The sequence below is a fragment of the Sceloporus undulatus genome, chromosome 3 (genome assembly GCF_019175285.1).
Source record: "Sceloporus undulatus isolate JIND9_A2432 ecotype Alabama chromosome 3, SceUnd_v1.1, whole genome shotgun sequence".
NCBI classification, from domain to species: Eukaryota; Metazoa; Chordata; class Lepidosauria; order Squamata; family Phrynosomatidae; genus Sceloporus; species Sceloporus undulatus.
In genome coordinates, this window is record NC_056524.1 from 107,020,464 (window position 1) to 107,036,793 (window position 16,330).

The following is a 16,330-nucleotide window of genomic DNA, read 5'->3' on the forward strand; positions in this document are numbered from 1 at the left end:
TGCCAGGGTCACATTAAAGGCTATATTTCTCATCAGCATCAGAAGCTCGTTGTCAGCAAGCAAAACCCATTTCCTCCACTTTCTACTGTCTGTTGAAACTACAGTGACCAAAGGTACTACTCACAAATATGGGATACCTTGGGAACATACCTCTTTATAAGGCAGAATTGACCATTAATTCACCCAGATACAGAGGTGTCTTCACAAGGAAGCGTTTAAGAGCCTACTACAGTTCAGGTCATAATGGCTTGGATGTTGCATTGTTTTTTGCCAGTGTGATCAGTCCTACTTAAAGCGGTCCAGTTGTGGTGGAGTCTACCTCTGCAGATTCTGCCCTCACTCTTCAATCCCCATCTTTCTTGTTGCCGTATCAAGAGGAGTTCTGGAGGAGGGAAATTATCAGACATACACACAGTGCATTCTCCCAGTGGAGGAGCTTCACCTGTTAAGATCTTCCATGAATGTAAGGAGCCCTTTCACTGACGAAAAGTAGAGTGTGGATCCAACCCAATGACTCCTTGAAGAAAGTTGCAATTTTTAAGAAACACAACATCTTAAAAAGTGGCATGTTTTGCTGATGCCCTTCTGTTAAGTGTCGGTTCATAAACTGAAATTGGCTCGGTCAAAAGTATAATTTGTACCCATGTTTTTCATCCTAATATTAGTAATCAGTTTTAGTACTTGTGTTTAAATCAAAGACTTTGCAGGGAATAAAAAATATTCATCACAACCAGACCTATTTTTGGGAGAGGTTTAAACTTAACTTTTAAAAAAAATTAAAAATTCAGAAAATATTTTTTGTAATGTGTATTTTCCTTCTGTTGTATGTTCTGCGTGCCAACTTCAACATCTTTTCAAATTAGTATAGTGGATCAAATCTTAGACTAAACACATTGAAATTGCCATTACTAATTTAAGCTACATTAATTAAATCTACATCTAGTCTACAATGCAGTATGAATAAATTGTTGTTGTGTGCCTTCAAGTCATTTCCAATTTATGGCAGTTCTAAGGAGAACCTATCATTGGGTTTTCTGGGGCTGAGAGTGTGTGACTTGCCCAACATTACTCAGTAGGTTTCCATGGGGAAATCAAACCATGATATCCACAGTTGTAGTCCAATGCTCATTACATTACATTTACAAAAATAAAAAATTACATGAGATTGCTCTCAATTTGGTTGTAGAATTGTTTTGCTGTATTAAGCATTAAACATATATAAAAATGATTCCTGCTGAAAAGAAGGGTAACTAAGGAATGCTTCTTTCATGAGTATAAATACATGTGAAAAATATAGTAAGGTGTAACACTACCTTCTTAAGAGATATTAACCTAACATGATTTTATTAGGGTAACTCAGAAATCACAAAACTCAGAAGGAAGCACTTTCACACTTTCCAAAAGCCTTATCAAGCAAAATGGTTAAACTAAAGGAGGGGAAATGGATTAGCAGCTATTCTTTACATAGACTCTACATTTGGTGACAGTCTTAAGATAGAAAATGAGAAGAAATTACAGATATTCAAATTAAGTTATACTTGCTGCTAAAATGGTATCAGGTTGCACTTTGGACCCTTCCAGGGCTTGCTGGGAAGAAAATCTGGAACCCCCCCCCCAAAAAAAAAACCCCATTGATCATCTATTTCTAAAAAATATGAAAATCAGCTGTTACTCATACCTGTTTCCATCATTCTTGGTGAGTTGATACTTACATTAAAACCAGTTTATTTACTTAATTTATATCCCGCCCTTACCTCACCGTGGGATCTAAGGCAGGTGTACAACTTCTTGAAAGCACAATGCAATTAAAAACTTAATGCAAAAGTTAAAACACAAACTAAATATCTAAAATACAAGTTAAAAGCAGCATTAAAAGATACTTTAAAAACATAAACCCACTCTACATGCACACAACCCTTCATTAAAAGTTTTATTTGCCACATACACTTATATGGAAAGGTCTTTACCAGCAGGCAGAAAGTCAGCAAGGAGGAAGCTGAATGGACCAGACCAGAGGGGCTTCCATTGGTGGGAAGTTTAGCAGATCTATCTTGAAGTGCAACCTGAAATGAAATCCCATCCTGCAAGCACACACTCTGAGCATTCAGCCTGCTGAAATACAGCTCAGAGGCATGAACAGAAGTTTGTTGTGCAGAATTTAGTGAGTAGTTGTTAACAGTTCTTTGACTGCATCCTGTGGCAAATTGAGCCATTTCACTGGAAGAGAGGGATATTTTTAATCTTTAAAAAAAACCACACATTATACAGTATTGTGAAAATGATAATGTGGATGGTGAGTTACATTAAGGAAAATAAAAGAGATAGGGTAATGGGGTTAATGAGCTTTATTTTACAGTTAAACATACATAATATTTACAATACTGACTTGTGGATTCTACATATTGCCATTCCACTTGTTTCTTTGCTATGCACTTGATTAGTCCATGATTCGTTTAAACCACATCATGTATCTTGTAGTCTTGGTAAATATAAGTGTTTCCCAATTACTTGCTTCTGTGGCCCAAGGTTCTAAAACACCAGTCAGAAACCACGTGCCTTTATAGTCAATGGCACTAAAACTTCCCCCAGCCAGTAGCTCACTAGGTCCCTCGTGACTGTATCCACAGAATTCTCTTGTTATTAGACTTCTGTTGAGGTTCTGCTTGCATTCATTTTCATTGAGGTATGAAACAGATAGTTCACTTAGTGGATCTGCTGATTGGTTTTCAGCCACTTTCCAGCCACTGAGAGTAGCTGCCAGTTTTGAAATCAGTACATTCTCTGCGAAATCTCTCTCTGGAACACATATGGGTAAGTGGTAGCTGTCACAGTCAATGTGTCTTCTAAGTTCAAGTAATGCCAGATTGTTTTCACCTGTTTCGTTGTCATAGCGGATGTGTATATTGGTCTGCTTCACATGTATTACTTGTCTCCCTCTTTGCAGGTTGTTCAGTCCTACATAGGTAATTTTCTTATTAGTTGTTTATAAAAGTGGTCATACTAATCATCTAAATACTTATAAAACTATTCTGTCAGTAGCTTCAATTCTCATTAGACCTTAATCATCTACTACTCAGCTTAGAGCTATATTGTTTGTTCTGAAACTCATGAGAACTGTCAGAACAAGCAGTGTAGCCAGGAACCCCCTTTTTGGGGGGGGGGGGTGAAACTGTAGATATGGGATTGACAGGGAGTCAAGTACATGGATCTTCTTCTCCCCTTTTCTGCGACTTAAGGGTTTTGTCCACAGAATGGACACCATTACTGGAACAAATTCCCTTTGAACCTTCTTGCATGTCCCCAAAACCTGTGCCAGGTGCTCAGAATATACTTGTGAGGGAGATAAATGGTGAGTCTCATTTCATGAATGGGAAGTCCACCCACATTACAATAGATGTTGTAGATTGTTAGATCAGTAAGAGAGCAAATTAATAATCATATACAAAATCACATCTATGTGTGTGTGGAATTCTACTGCAGCTCAGAAGTTCTTTATTACTGAGGCAAATTGTCTGTGGAATGCTTTTAACTGTAGAACAATTTGTAAGGCAGTGTGGGTACTACAGTTTTCTGCTTAGACTGTTTATATAGTGTAACTTTTATTGTTATTACATTAAATATTGATATCCTGCTTTTCTCAAAAATTTGTATTCAAAGCAGCTTACAGTTTAAAAGAATACAATTACAATAAATCATTAAAATAGAATTAAACTGTTCATAGTATTAAAACAATTCACATTCAGTACAAGAATAAAATTCAGTTTAAAAGATAACGAGACTCTTGAAAACAGTTGCTAAAACAATACAGTACTCCCTAGCCCATTCTTTTAAAACTTTGTTTTAAAAGCCTGCCTGAATAAAAAGATCCAGGCTGCCGGTGCAAAGACAACAAGGAGGGGACTATTCTGCCCTCCCTGAGCAGGGAGTACCAGAGTTTAGGGGCAGCCACCAAGAAGGCCATCTCTCGCATTCTCACCAATCTTACTTGTTATGGTGCTGGATCTGGGAGAAGATCTCAGAGCTCGAGCCGGCTCATTTCGGGAGATACATTCTGATAAATAGTCTGTACCTGAGCCATATATTGAATTGTGCCTGGAAACAAATTGGCAGCCAGTGGAGCTTTTTCAACAGAAATGTAGTATGGTTTCTGCCCCAATTAACAGTCTGGCTGCAGCTCTTTGGACCAATTGAAGTTTCTGAATACTCTTCAAAGGCAACCCCAGGTAGAGCACATTACATTCATCCCAATGGGATATAACTAAGGCATGTACCACCATGGCCAGATCTGGCCCATTAAAAAAGTTGGCGCACAAGTTTTAAATGTGCAAAATTACTCCTGGCCACCACAGAAACCTGGGCTTCTAGGTTCAAAGCTGAGTCCAGGAATATACCCAAATAGCGAACCTATGTCTTCATGGGGAGCGAAACCCTATCTAACACAGGCTGAATCTATATTTCTTGATCTGCCTTTCAACTGGCCAGGAACACCCCTGTCTTGTCTGGATTAAGTTTCATTTTGTTTGACCTCATTCAATCCATTACTGCTGACAGACACTGGTTTAAAACCAAGACATCCTCCTTGGATTGGGGTGGAATGGAATAATAGAGCTGGGTGTCATCTGCATATCAATGGAATTGCACCCCAGAACTCCAAGCAACCTCTACTGGCAGTTTCATGTATATGTTAAATACCACACAGGCCAATGACGAGGGAGTTCAACAGTTCCCCAAGCACTACTTTCTGGGTTTGTCCCTCCAAGGAGCAGAGCCACTGTAAACCATTATCACCAGGTCCCATCCCAGTCAGGCAGCCCAGAGGGATATAATGCTCAATAATATTAAAAGCTGGCAAGAGGTCCAGCAGAACTAACAGGAACAGACACCACTTGTCCAATTCCCTGTGTAGGTCAGCCACAAAGGCAACCAAAGCTGCATTTGTTTCATAGCCATACCTGACACCAGATTGAAATGGATCTAGATTATCTGTTTCATTTAGAAACTTCTGGAATTTGAAGGCTACTACATGCTTCAATATCTTGCCCCAAAATGGTAGGTTAGATGTTGGTCAATAATTATCCATTAGAGAGAGATACATTTTCAGGGATTACCTTTTCAACAAAGGCCGCACAGCTGCCTCCTTTAGGCAAGCTGCAATGCTGCCTTGCTGTAAAGACTCACTGATTACCCCCTTCACCCTTTCAGCCAGTCTCTCTCTGGCCTATTTGATAAATCAAAAAGGACAAGGGTCTAACTAACACACAAGTAGTAGCTCTCACCTCTCTAAGGATACTGTCCACATCTTCAGGCTACCTAAACTGAAAAGTATCCATTAACACTGGACAAACAGGCACCAAGGTTTACACAGACTGGACCTGTATCAACCAGCATCCAAGCTGGAGAGGATCAGAACAACTTTATCTGCAAAGTGCCATGCAAATTCTTTCCAGTAGGCTGTTGAGTGATCTGAATTTTCTACTTGAGGACCATTATGTAATAGACCTCTGACTACTTGAAACAGCTCTTCTGGCCAGCTTCTTGCAGATGTAATGTGGCAGCAAAAATAATTTATTTGCTGCCTATAGTGCCATGGAGTAGGCTTTCAAACAGGCTGTAGCCTGCGTTCGGTGAGACTCACTTTGAATCTTCTGCCAACATCACTCTAGTCTTTGTCTCACTTGCTTTGTCACCATATTACCTACAGCAATTGCCTGAAATAAAATAGCTGTATTCTATTTCCTGCAAAAACACCCCTGTGAAATAAATGGGAGTTGCACAAATGAACTGTGGATGTTCTTTTGCAGGTGGAGGAGAAAAGATAAGAGTGGGCTTAGTAAAGTTGCTTGCTACATGCAAGATTTTGAAGCTTTTGAAATCACACAACACAGAGAAAACATTTACTTGTCTTGGCTACTTACCAATCGCAACACTGACAGGAGAAAGTAGTGCACATTCAGCTGTAGTCAGAACAAAATTGGTTTTCAGTAGAACACCTCCACAGAACCACTGGTCATCTGCATTTAAGAGCAAGACCTTGAAAGTAAACAAGATGACAGTTCACATAAGTTTTGCTTAATAAAGTATATTAAATACTAGATGTTGCTTTTTCCCTCCCCACTGTTGCTTATACTGTAGCTTCATGAACAATACTACAGCTTGGTAGAATTCAAAGACATAGTCGTGTTAGTCTGGAAAATCAGTATGCAAAGGGATCTTGTAACACCTTTGAGACTAATGGAAAGAAAGAAGTTGGTAGCATAAGCTTTCATAGACTTGAGCTTACTTCCTCATGCTACCAACTTCTTTCTTTCAGTTAGTCTCAAAGGTGCTACAAGATCCTTTTGAATACTACAGCTTGTTGGTACTGTTCCCAGAATTCCCGAGCCAGAATGGCCAGTGATTCTGCTGAATGGAATATTAATGGAAGAGTTGTCATTCCTAAAAGGTGATTCCCCCCAGCTCTAAACAAAACTCTTCATAAATGAATGCTGCATAGAGGAAGGACTATCTTGTAGGTGAGACAGCCTTAAAGCCAATCAAAAGCATTTGGGTCACATATTAATTTGGACAAAGGTTTGTAACTACCGTAAGTTGTGAGAGGAGAGGGTGATGATTTGGAGTTGAATGAGATTGTAAAGAATATAGAACAGTGAATGCTCATGGAACAGCAGAGAGCAATCTATACCAAACATATATAAAAAGGAAAATTAGCTCTAGTCAACTTGCAATTACAGCCACTGTGGTAGTTTGGTTAGGACTTTGGGAGACCACAATTCAAATCCTTGTTCAGCCATGAAACCCCATTGGGTGAGTCAAGTCACACATTCTCAGCCTTAGGTAAAGTCAATGGCAAACTTTCTTTTCTTATCAGAAAACCCAAAGCGTGTTTGCTATACGCTGGAGTCAACCTGAAAGCACTTAACAGCAACCACCTGCTATGTCTCATGCCTTAGGAAGAATGCCAAAAGTAATAAAAGAAAAGAAAATCTTATATCTGATGCTGTAGATTTTTTGAACAACTAATTTACAAGTTGCCTCACCTGGAAATCCCCAAGAAATTTACTTCATCTGCTGCAATTAAAATATTTTGTTGTACCTACCACAGTCAATACAGACAAGGCTTCTACTCAGTATTTATGAAACATCTATTTCAGATACCTGCCAGGGGAATCCTCTGTGGTTCTTTTCGGTTGCACTCAGTTGCGTTGCTATGTAGTCTTGAGATCTACCACATGCACACTTGTCTAACAATGACAAGAAAAACAAAAACAAAAGAACACTCAGATACTTTATTCTATGAAGCTGGAGCAAAACCTCTTTAGTGTGACCTCTGTAAGTCCTCAAATGTCACACATAAAGGCTTTCAAGAGCAGCAAAGCACATTTTTCACATGTTGGAGGGAGACACTGGTGAGGAATGGTGGTAGGAGATTGCAACCCAAAAAGGTATTGTAGGCCACATTTTGATCCCCTCTGGCCAAGATTCTACATTTTGCAAGAAGGGCATAATGCTCCACCTGTGCAGTTCTGTATCCTCCTCCTCCCTCAGGATCTCTGAAACTCCAGATGTTGCTGCTTACTGATAGGGAAGTGGAGATTCAGATGGCAAAGAAGCAACTGGTCCAGACTCAGGAGGGACGAAATGAAAGTGCATTCACAGATGCAGTGTATCCTTCTTTTCTTTTCCCTAGAAGTGCAGACCAGCCCAATTGCCATGAACTCCATTGCCTTCCCTCTCCCCCCATCCCTTTCCAGAATCCTTTTTTAATGGATTTCTTTTGCCAAGTAATTTTTTTTTCAACTGAAAAAAAGCAGAGGCTTGTTATGGGTAAAAACTGGACTTATTGAGTGTAAAATGTAAACTGCGGATGATTTGGATCACAGCTCTTTTGCTTAACTAATACCCTATTTTGGTCTCACTGTTGCCTTCTAAAAATATCATATTTTTTATTTTAAAAAAATAATAAAATACTTACTTAGTGGAATGCATGATTTCTTGTCTTGTCCAAGTTCATAGCCTTTTGCACAAGAACAACGGTAGGACTTCAGTTCTGGATAGCAGAAGTGTTGACAACCCACATCCATTTCATGGCGACATTCATTTTTAGCTATACAGAATAAGACCCATTTTAACCAGAAGTTAAGGACATTAGTGCTATGATGGTTAGAGATTATAGGAATCAAAAAAATTACCCACTCTTGGCACCATATGCTATTTGCTAACTTTTCTATAGTAGCTAGTTAGCCATTGCTGGAAGACAGAAGCCCAAGCTAGCAAGCTGCTTACATAGACTATTACTGGCCTGCAAAAACTTTCCTACTTCTCCAGAAGGTAATTTACAGACTTCACTTTATAATCTTTTAGGAAGGAAAGACGTAGTCTATTACCAAAAGCACAGTTGAGTCCTTCAAAACCGTCTGTACAATTACATGTGTAACTGCGAATACTGTCCTTGCATACACTGTTATGCAGGCAGGGGCTTGAGGAACATTGTATGCCACCTGATGAAAAATAACATTAGTGAGTACAATATGTTTAAAATTGCCTTAAACAAACTATTGCCTTCTGATTCACTTCATGTATTCCTCTGCTTATCAGCAAAATATTATCTGAGTTACTTCTTAAATAAAAAAAACTGACAATTTTCATTGCTTTCTGTTAGTGATAATGCCAGGTTTTCAAAATCCCTATTTTGGGAATATGGATGTTATCAAGTGTTAAACAATTCTCAAAGTAATCTGATTGGGTAAAGATTTTGGCTCCTTCAAAATTCTCTGCCCTCAAACGTATTACAAGACCCACTCCCACATTCTTGCTTGTTGCTGCTCCTCAGGAGAAAGGTTCAATCTCTCAGTCTCTCTCTTTGCCCCAAGAGGTGCCAGAAGTTCTAGGCAATATACTGGATATACTCATGCATAAGTATAGAAATTTTAGTAAAAAAATTGACCCCAAAACCCTGGGTGGACTTATCCATGGGTCAATGTAAGTACAGTATTTTAACTCTTATCAAAAAAGGAACCATGCCCTGGTGAAAGGTGAGAACTTAATCCCATCTCAGAGCATCTAAAAAGAAGCATCAACCCCCTCTATTACCTCATCCATCCAGCCTTTAGAGTGAGCACCAACAGTGATGCCTGTCAAAACTTTTTAAAGATCTTTAGCATCCTTTCCCTTTACTTCAGCTTTTACATTCTTTGTTACATGCTGCTAAGTTTTACCCTAGACTTATCCAAGGGTCATATCAAAATCCATAATTTTGGCCCCAAACCTGCCCTCAACTTCTCCATGAGGTCGGCCTATAGTGGAGCATATACAATTAATGTGCCAACTGGAAGAATCCAGTTTTGCTCATAACTGGTTTTGGACTAAAGATTAACCATGCTAATTTCTGAGTTTTAAGAAAAAAATCTGAATTAAAAAAGAATAACTCCCCTTTCCAGTCTTTATAATGATTGCATTTATGGAAAATCTGAAGCACGTATTATGGTGACACCTCTTTTAGGCCAGACAATATATGCAAAGCACACCATGCTAAATTTTGAAGCTTAATAACATCTACATCAGGCAATTATGTGTTTTAAAAAAGTAAATACAAGTATACAGAACAAGAAAAGTGTTGAGGTGGAGACACAGTATCTAAACTTTTGTTCTGAGTGTTGCAGATAAAGCAGCTATGTAAATGAAAATGTTAGGTCACCTCTCATGTCTGCCTTCCATGGTCATGAGCAACCTGGAGAAAATGGCAAGTTTGGACAATAAAGTTTGGGAAACAAAAGGCAATGAAGTTTTCCATTTGAAGTTAAAAAGCACCCTGCTTTGGGAATAGTGTTGCCTGCTATCCAGTACCCAGACTTATTTTCTTCTTGCACCATGCAGGAAGGGGACGGACACCATTATATGAGTTATCAAGAATAGCCACAACTTTAATGCAAAATACAAGGGTTATAAACCAATCATAATATCCTCATAAATCAATCATAATGTCTAATGAGAGGGATCTAGTTTCACTCCTCCCAGCAATACACATGGTTGTTCAGTACAAAGCTAATCAATAGTTGAACTATATTTTTATTCTTTTCCTATGTATTCAGTTTATTTATACTAAATTATACTAAATCTACATCATGATATTTTAGGGAAAATGTCCACTGAAGATAGTTTACAATATCCTAAAATAAAGCCAGTGTGGTGTAGAGGATGAGTGTAGGACTATGACTCTGGAGACCAGGGTTCAAATCCCTACTTAGCCAGGGAAACACTCTGGGTGATCTTGGGCAAGTCACACTCTCTCAGCCTCAGAAGAATGGAATGGGGAAACCCCTCTGAACAAATATTGCTAAGAAAACACTGAGGTAGGTTCACTTTAGGGTCACCATAAGTCAGAAATGACATGAAGACATACAACAGCAACATATACTACTGTGGAGAGTATAATTAACCATTCTGACTAACCTGCTTAACCTTCATTTAAAATATTTAAAAAATCAGAAATTCTAAAAATATAAATGTAAAAGCTACTTACCAAAATAGCCATTCCAGAACTGGTTCTGGAGGGAAAACATATTTGTTTTGCTTTAAATAGTTAATACTAAATATTTATAACATATAGCTGTCTCAATTGTTCTGCTAGATAATAGAAATTAATTCTAGTCATGTTTAATATTGAGCATTAAAGTAGTGATACTGATTCTGTCACTAGTAGTATTAAACCTACAAATGGCATTCTGTGAAAAGGCCACTGTGCTCCACCTGTTTCCTTCCCCAATGGTCTCAGTGTGGTCTTTAGCTTGTCTGTATATCATGATAAATTCAAATAATTCATCTTCCTTGTCATGACCTAGTAGGACCACATAACATTGTGCTCAAGATTGAGCTTGTTGTAGTAAGTGGAATGATTCTCAGGCAACACATACCTGTGAGGAGTAAGTGTCATTAAACTAAATGAAACTGATTTTGAATATCCATACAGAGGATTGCATTGTTTGCCATCAACCTTACATTTTTCCTTGCTTCAAGGGCAGACAACCTGGTGCCCTCCAGACATAACAAAGCTTGGAAAATTTACTTTTTCATATTATAACTCACAGAATGTCTCATGTCCTGTGACAGTATTAGAAGGATCATTCTGGGAGCTGTATTCCAAACATCCGTTTTCAAGCTCTGTTTGTTGACTACAGCCCCCATAAGTACCCAGGCAGCAGAAGGCAAAAGCCAATATTTCCAGGCTGGGATCAGCAGGCTGATCCAGTGATCCCAGCCTGATCCCAGCCCAAAGGGACCTGCTGTTTGCCATGGAGTTTCTTGAAAATTCAGTGGTGACTGTCAGCACACCACACACACACCTGTGTGCCCCTTACTTGCTGTCATTGCTGTGGTGTCTTCCATGAAGGATCCCATCATGGCCTGTGATGTCAGATGGGGGCACCTGGACATGTGTGGATAGCCAGGTGCCCCTTACAGGACACAGTGGGGCTGCAGGGAAGACGGGGGGGGGGGGGCAGCTCCATGGGTGCTGGGTGGACATGTAAACACCTGCCAAATCTCCATCTCCATGCAATCCTGGGGCAGAAACAACTAGGGGCAGGATACCAAAGGCTTGACCTGTGGTATCTTGCCCATCTGCTCAGGCCCTATATTGCAGATGTAATGACCCAATCCTCATGGTTTATGGATTTGTGCTAGTAAAAAGGTAAAAGTAGTCCCTTGACATGAATACCTAGTTGTAACTGACTGTAGGGGGTGGTGCTCATCTCCGTTACTAAGCCAAACAGCCAGTGTTATCCAAAAACGACTCCGGTGGTCATCTGGCCAGCATGACTACACCTAATACTGTTACCTTCCCAATGAAGTGGTACCTACTTATCTACTTGCATTTGCATGCTTTCTAATAGCTAGATTGGCAGAAGCTGGGACTAGTGAGAGGTGCTCATCCCATCATACAGAACTTGGGCCTCAAACTGCCAACCTTCTGATCTTCCAATTGTCAGAATCTTAACCATTAAGCCATTGCATCCCTGTTTGTACTAGTACAGAGAATCATACCTCTCATAGGTTAATTGTTAATTCAACAAATCTTATGATTGGGGCCATGCTTTACATACTAACATAACTAACATTGATTTATTAACCTGTTTATAAGGGAAAATCTGAGAAGATTCCATACCGTTTTTTCAGTATCTTCAAATGCTTCTCTTGCTTCTTCATATGTACATCTTTCTTCAAGGCATTCTCTTTCCAAATTACCTTGGAAGATCTCCTCAAGAATCATAGAACGGCCACGCTTTGATCTAGCAATAACTTTATTTGCATCTTTGCCTGATAGAAACACTGGAAGAGAGCAAATGAAAAATTAGTTTTGTTTCCACATATAAACTTGCTATCGTACTTTCTCACATGTAAACTGATTGTCATGTCACCTTCTGATCCATTCTCCCCCCCCCCCCATGAATTACATGAGAATGTGTCAAATAAAATATTTAGAAAGAATTAATGCATGTCTAGGGAGGAGTGAATCTATGTGCTTTGGTTTCATTTCCTGGCTGCAAATTTGTTTCATCCCATGTTTCTTAAGCTTGCGGTGAAACCTGATTTTTTAAAAAGTCTGCATGAAACTTTGTACATATTTTTGAACACACTTTGCTCAGCATGCACATTTTACCTGTATTTTCCCCTACTATAATGCCATTAGAAATATACTTTCTCCTTATATGTCTGTTGTGTCGTTTAATATATTATAGTAGTTGAGTTATAGAACTAAATGTAGTTATTCTTCTGTATTGTGAGAAGCAAGCCTAGATAATGGCTGACATCTCACACCTTATGATTGTCATATGGGACCTGTCCTCTCTTGGTCTCTATTTCAGATCCCCTGGATCAGTATTACAAATCTACTAGAAAGTCTAGCTTTTTGAGGGAAGGGAGACTAGCTGAAACCTATTTTGCAGAGCTCCTTGGAAAGAATCGTAGTTCTTAATTTGTGGTTTGCATGGGCCATGAGGGGCCTATGAAAACCAACTCTCTCACTCTCACTCTCTCTCTCTCTCTCTCTCTCTTTTTTTTTGCCCTTCTAAGGCCTGAAAATGGAGAGTTAAAGAGAGAAGAAGAAGAGAAAGAGCTCAATCCTTCCTGCCAGCCCAAGCAGCAAAAGCAAAGCCCTGCCTCCCCACACCCTTTCTCCCTCTCTAGCTTCCACTTTCCCAGCCTCCTTGCCTTGACTGTTACCACTCTGTTTCCTCCAGGAATCCCAAAGGGAAATGGCAAGAAGAAGCTTCCATAACCAAGATGCCTGCATCTTTGGCCAGCCATCCTTTCTTGGTCAGTGGGAGTATGCAAGAAGCTAGAAAGTTATGCATAAGTTATGCATAAGTCAACCTCATCTATAAGTCAAGGATGGGTTTTGGGGCCAAAGTTATGGATATGACCTGTGGATAAGTTGAGGGTAAAACTTAGGAGCATGTAACAAAGGATGTAAAGGAATAAGGAAAAGAAAATGATGCCAAAGAACTTACAAAATTCCAGAAGGCCTAACTGTTTATGCCCTCCCTAAAGGGTGGATGGATGAGAGAGTAGAGGGTGATAAATACTTCCAGGACAGATTACATTCTTGCCTTTCACCAGGGAATGGTTCCTTTTTAAATAAGAGTTAAAGAACAGTACTTACACTGACCCATTGATAAATCAACTCAGTTTTTTTTGGGTCAGTTTTTAAACTAAAATTTGTAGACCTATACATGAATATATACTATAGGTATAAGATGGAGCAAAGTGAATATAAAGGAGGTATAGGTTATAGGGTTTTCTTTACTTTCTTCTAATATTCCCCTTTGAATCAGATGACATTCATTCTCAGGGGCTTCCTGAGATGTTTTCTGGCTCTTTTTATAGGCAAAAAACAAAAAAACCCATATAGTAAATTGACAAGAATAGCATTATAAGTGTTTGTATTAATAAGCAACAAGTAAACTTAGCGTTCTTCTTCCCACTGCTAGAAAACTGTGCAGGGCTCAAAGGCTATTTGCAGTTCCAGACATATTCGATGGAAAATTCTGTTTTTGTTTTTATTTTTTTGTGGAGAAAATAGCATTTTCTGCACAGGAAACAGCAGAATATAATATTTTATCAGCAGAAAATACTCTAGTTGGCATTTGTAATGTGCAGTGGGTAACTGGCAGCAGAATTAAGAAATCAGTTATGCTTATACTTTAGTACAACAGGAGAATCGTTTCTGATTTGTATGCAAATGTAAGTGTAGGTAAGGTTGAGTGTCTGTGGTCATCACATTTACTTGTTAGTGTGTTGTAAATACTATATTTCCCCATACCATGCAACTGACAGATTTTGCAGTCTTACCCATTATTACTTAGGAGTATGTCTGAATGAACCCAGTGAGGCTCATGTCTGTTTTAATAAAAGTGTGCTCCCATTTTAAAAGGACTTTAATAAGTCATTAAAAAGTGGAATGTAAGCAACAATAATTTCTGACTAGCACCTCTATTAATGCTTGCTTTCCAATTTCTTTTTAATATTTATTTAAACAATTAACTACAGTAAGCTAGTTCTGTGAAAATTACAGAGTTCTGCCTTTACGGAATCAACAAACCTAAATTTCCAGCTAAACATTAATTAGAAACTGGTAGATAAATGGTTGGGAAGAAGTTAATGGCACAGATTAAAGACAAATGATTAATTCCTTCTTTTCTCACTTGTTTCTGGACAATCAACATGCATTTAAATACAGTGTGGATGAAACATCTTACCTGTCTGGTCTGCTTGATGAAAAAAGAAAGCAAACAAGAGAAACCATGTCCAGCTGTGAGTTCCCATTTTTTGTTTCCTTACAACAGCTAGCTGAATTTTGCCTGCTTAGCAGTTGCTGTTTGGCCAAGTTACAAAATAAGCAAAGTTTAAAGTTCAACTCTTGTTTAAAATGACCACAGAGGGGCTACAAAGGAGCTGGTGTCAATAACTAGAAACTTCTTTAAAAAAATAAAGATTTATTGACCATACATGTGTGAAAGTTAAGTTTCCATGAACCAAACTACAAAAGAAACAAAGAAGTGGGAGGACACCGACAAATGCTTAAGAATATAAAAGAATTGATCTTGGAAAATGTGTCTCTGACCTTCACGATGAACATTAAATAGTTTTGCTAGATAGAGTAGGGAAGATATAACCCAGAGGAAATCTTTGAAAAAGGACAGAACTGAAGAGAAATGTATACCTGTTTCTTCTTTTTTAAAAAAAAGGGGAGGGGGGGTTAAAGAAATTAATTGTTGGCCAAAGCAGGTACAAAACCATTTTTCTCCATCACAGGTTTGTTAAACAAAGGGTGACTCTTGGATTAATGCACACCTTGACTTAATTGTCTGAGCTTTACATAATTTTATTATTTATATTTTCTGGAAATCCAGATCATCTTTATGGCCAACCATTTTTCTCTCTCTAAGACCCATCCTCCTTTTTTCTCCCTCTGAACAATCTGGTCTGTGGTCATTTTTCAGACTGTCAACACAATTGTATTAATGATTATGCTAACAGAAAGTTCAACAGTAGCAACACCAATAAAGTAATTATAATTATTATTATCACCATCACTACCAGTATCACTGTTGCAGTTCACACATTAACAAATTAAATTTAATTCATATATTAAAATGAGTAAAACATCAGGCAGTAAATACTACCAGGACAAGCCCCATTAGTATATATGTGTACTGTAATCTCTTCCCATTTTGGAGGGGGGGGAAAACACAACAGTATTTAATCTTCCACAAAATTCAGAAACTCAACAAAATTTAGGAGCATACATCCACCACATGCACACCACTTTAAAGAAAAATGGTACATATTTCTTAGGCCAGGAGCAGATGCAGAGAAAAAAATGGCTAATCCCTAGGGTTTCCGATTCGTGAGAGATCCCACTGACTGGTTCCCACAATCCCACAATGGCCTGATTACTGATGTGCAGGCCACACTGCCATAATGGATCTGCCATAATGGAGGATTCATGACTACTAACTATGTTGTGCCATTATTTTTTCCTGTTCCACCATAAACACATGTGCACGAGTGCATGGACGCATCACTAGCACCTGCCAGTCGCCTCCAAATCACTCACTTGTCTGTTGGATGTCCTGCATTACCGTGGTGCCTTTCCCATACATATCTATTTTGTACCAGCCAGTTTGTTAATGTTATTATTAAATCAATTGCATTTTTGGCAACCTGATGTGTTTGTCACCATTTCACTCTGCAAATGCACAATGGGTTAATGGTGCAGCTAGGAGCATTACTAGGGGGAGTGTGTGTGTGTGTGTGTGTGTGTGTGTGTGTG

General features: G+C 38.7%; 2 protein-coding genes across 6 annotated transcripts in view; one reads left to right on the top strand and one right to left on the bottom strand.

Moving 5' to 3' along the window:
* PCID2 (PCI domain containing 2) overlaps positions 1-794 on the top strand; it is an 18,715-nt gene extending 17,921 nt beyond the window's left edge. For all 4 annotated transcript variants that reach the window (XM_042459326.1, XM_042459328.1, XM_042459327.1 and 1 more), the window contains one exon: positions 7-794. In XM_042459326.1, coding sequence (XP_042315260.1) covers positions 7-96 — 90 coding nt within the window. In that variant the 3' untranslated portion in view covers positions 97-794. The remainder of the gene's footprint in view (positions 1-6) is intronic.
* PROZ (protein Z, vitamin K dependent plasma glycoprotein) overlaps positions 1-14,901 on the bottom strand; it is a 17,934-nt gene extending 3,033 nt beyond the window's left edge. The window contains exons 1-8 of one of the 2 annotated variants that reach the window (XM_042459324.1): positions 14,754-14,901; positions 12,161-12,324; positions 10,520-10,544; positions 8,385-8,498; positions 7,973-8,104; positions 7,156-7,241; positions 5,916-6,030; positions 2,331-2,955 (exon numbers count right to left, since the gene is read on the bottom strand). In XM_042459324.1, the coding sequence (XP_042315258.1) occupies positions 2,438-2,955; positions 5,916-6,030; positions 7,156-7,241; positions 7,973-8,104; positions 8,385-8,498; positions 10,520-10,544; positions 12,161-12,324; positions 14,754-14,820 (1,221 nt within the window). In that variant the 5' untranslated portion in view covers positions 14,821-14,901 and the 3' untranslated portion in view covers positions 2,331-2,437. Of the gene's footprint in view, positions 1-2,330; positions 2,956-5,915; positions 6,031-7,155; positions 7,242-7,972; positions 8,105-8,384; positions 8,499-10,519; positions 10,545-12,160; positions 12,325-14,753 lie in introns of those variants that run through there. The other variant, XM_042459325.1, reaches the window with a different exon arrangement.
* Between the last annotated feature and the right edge of the window lie 1,429 nt (positions 14,902-16,330).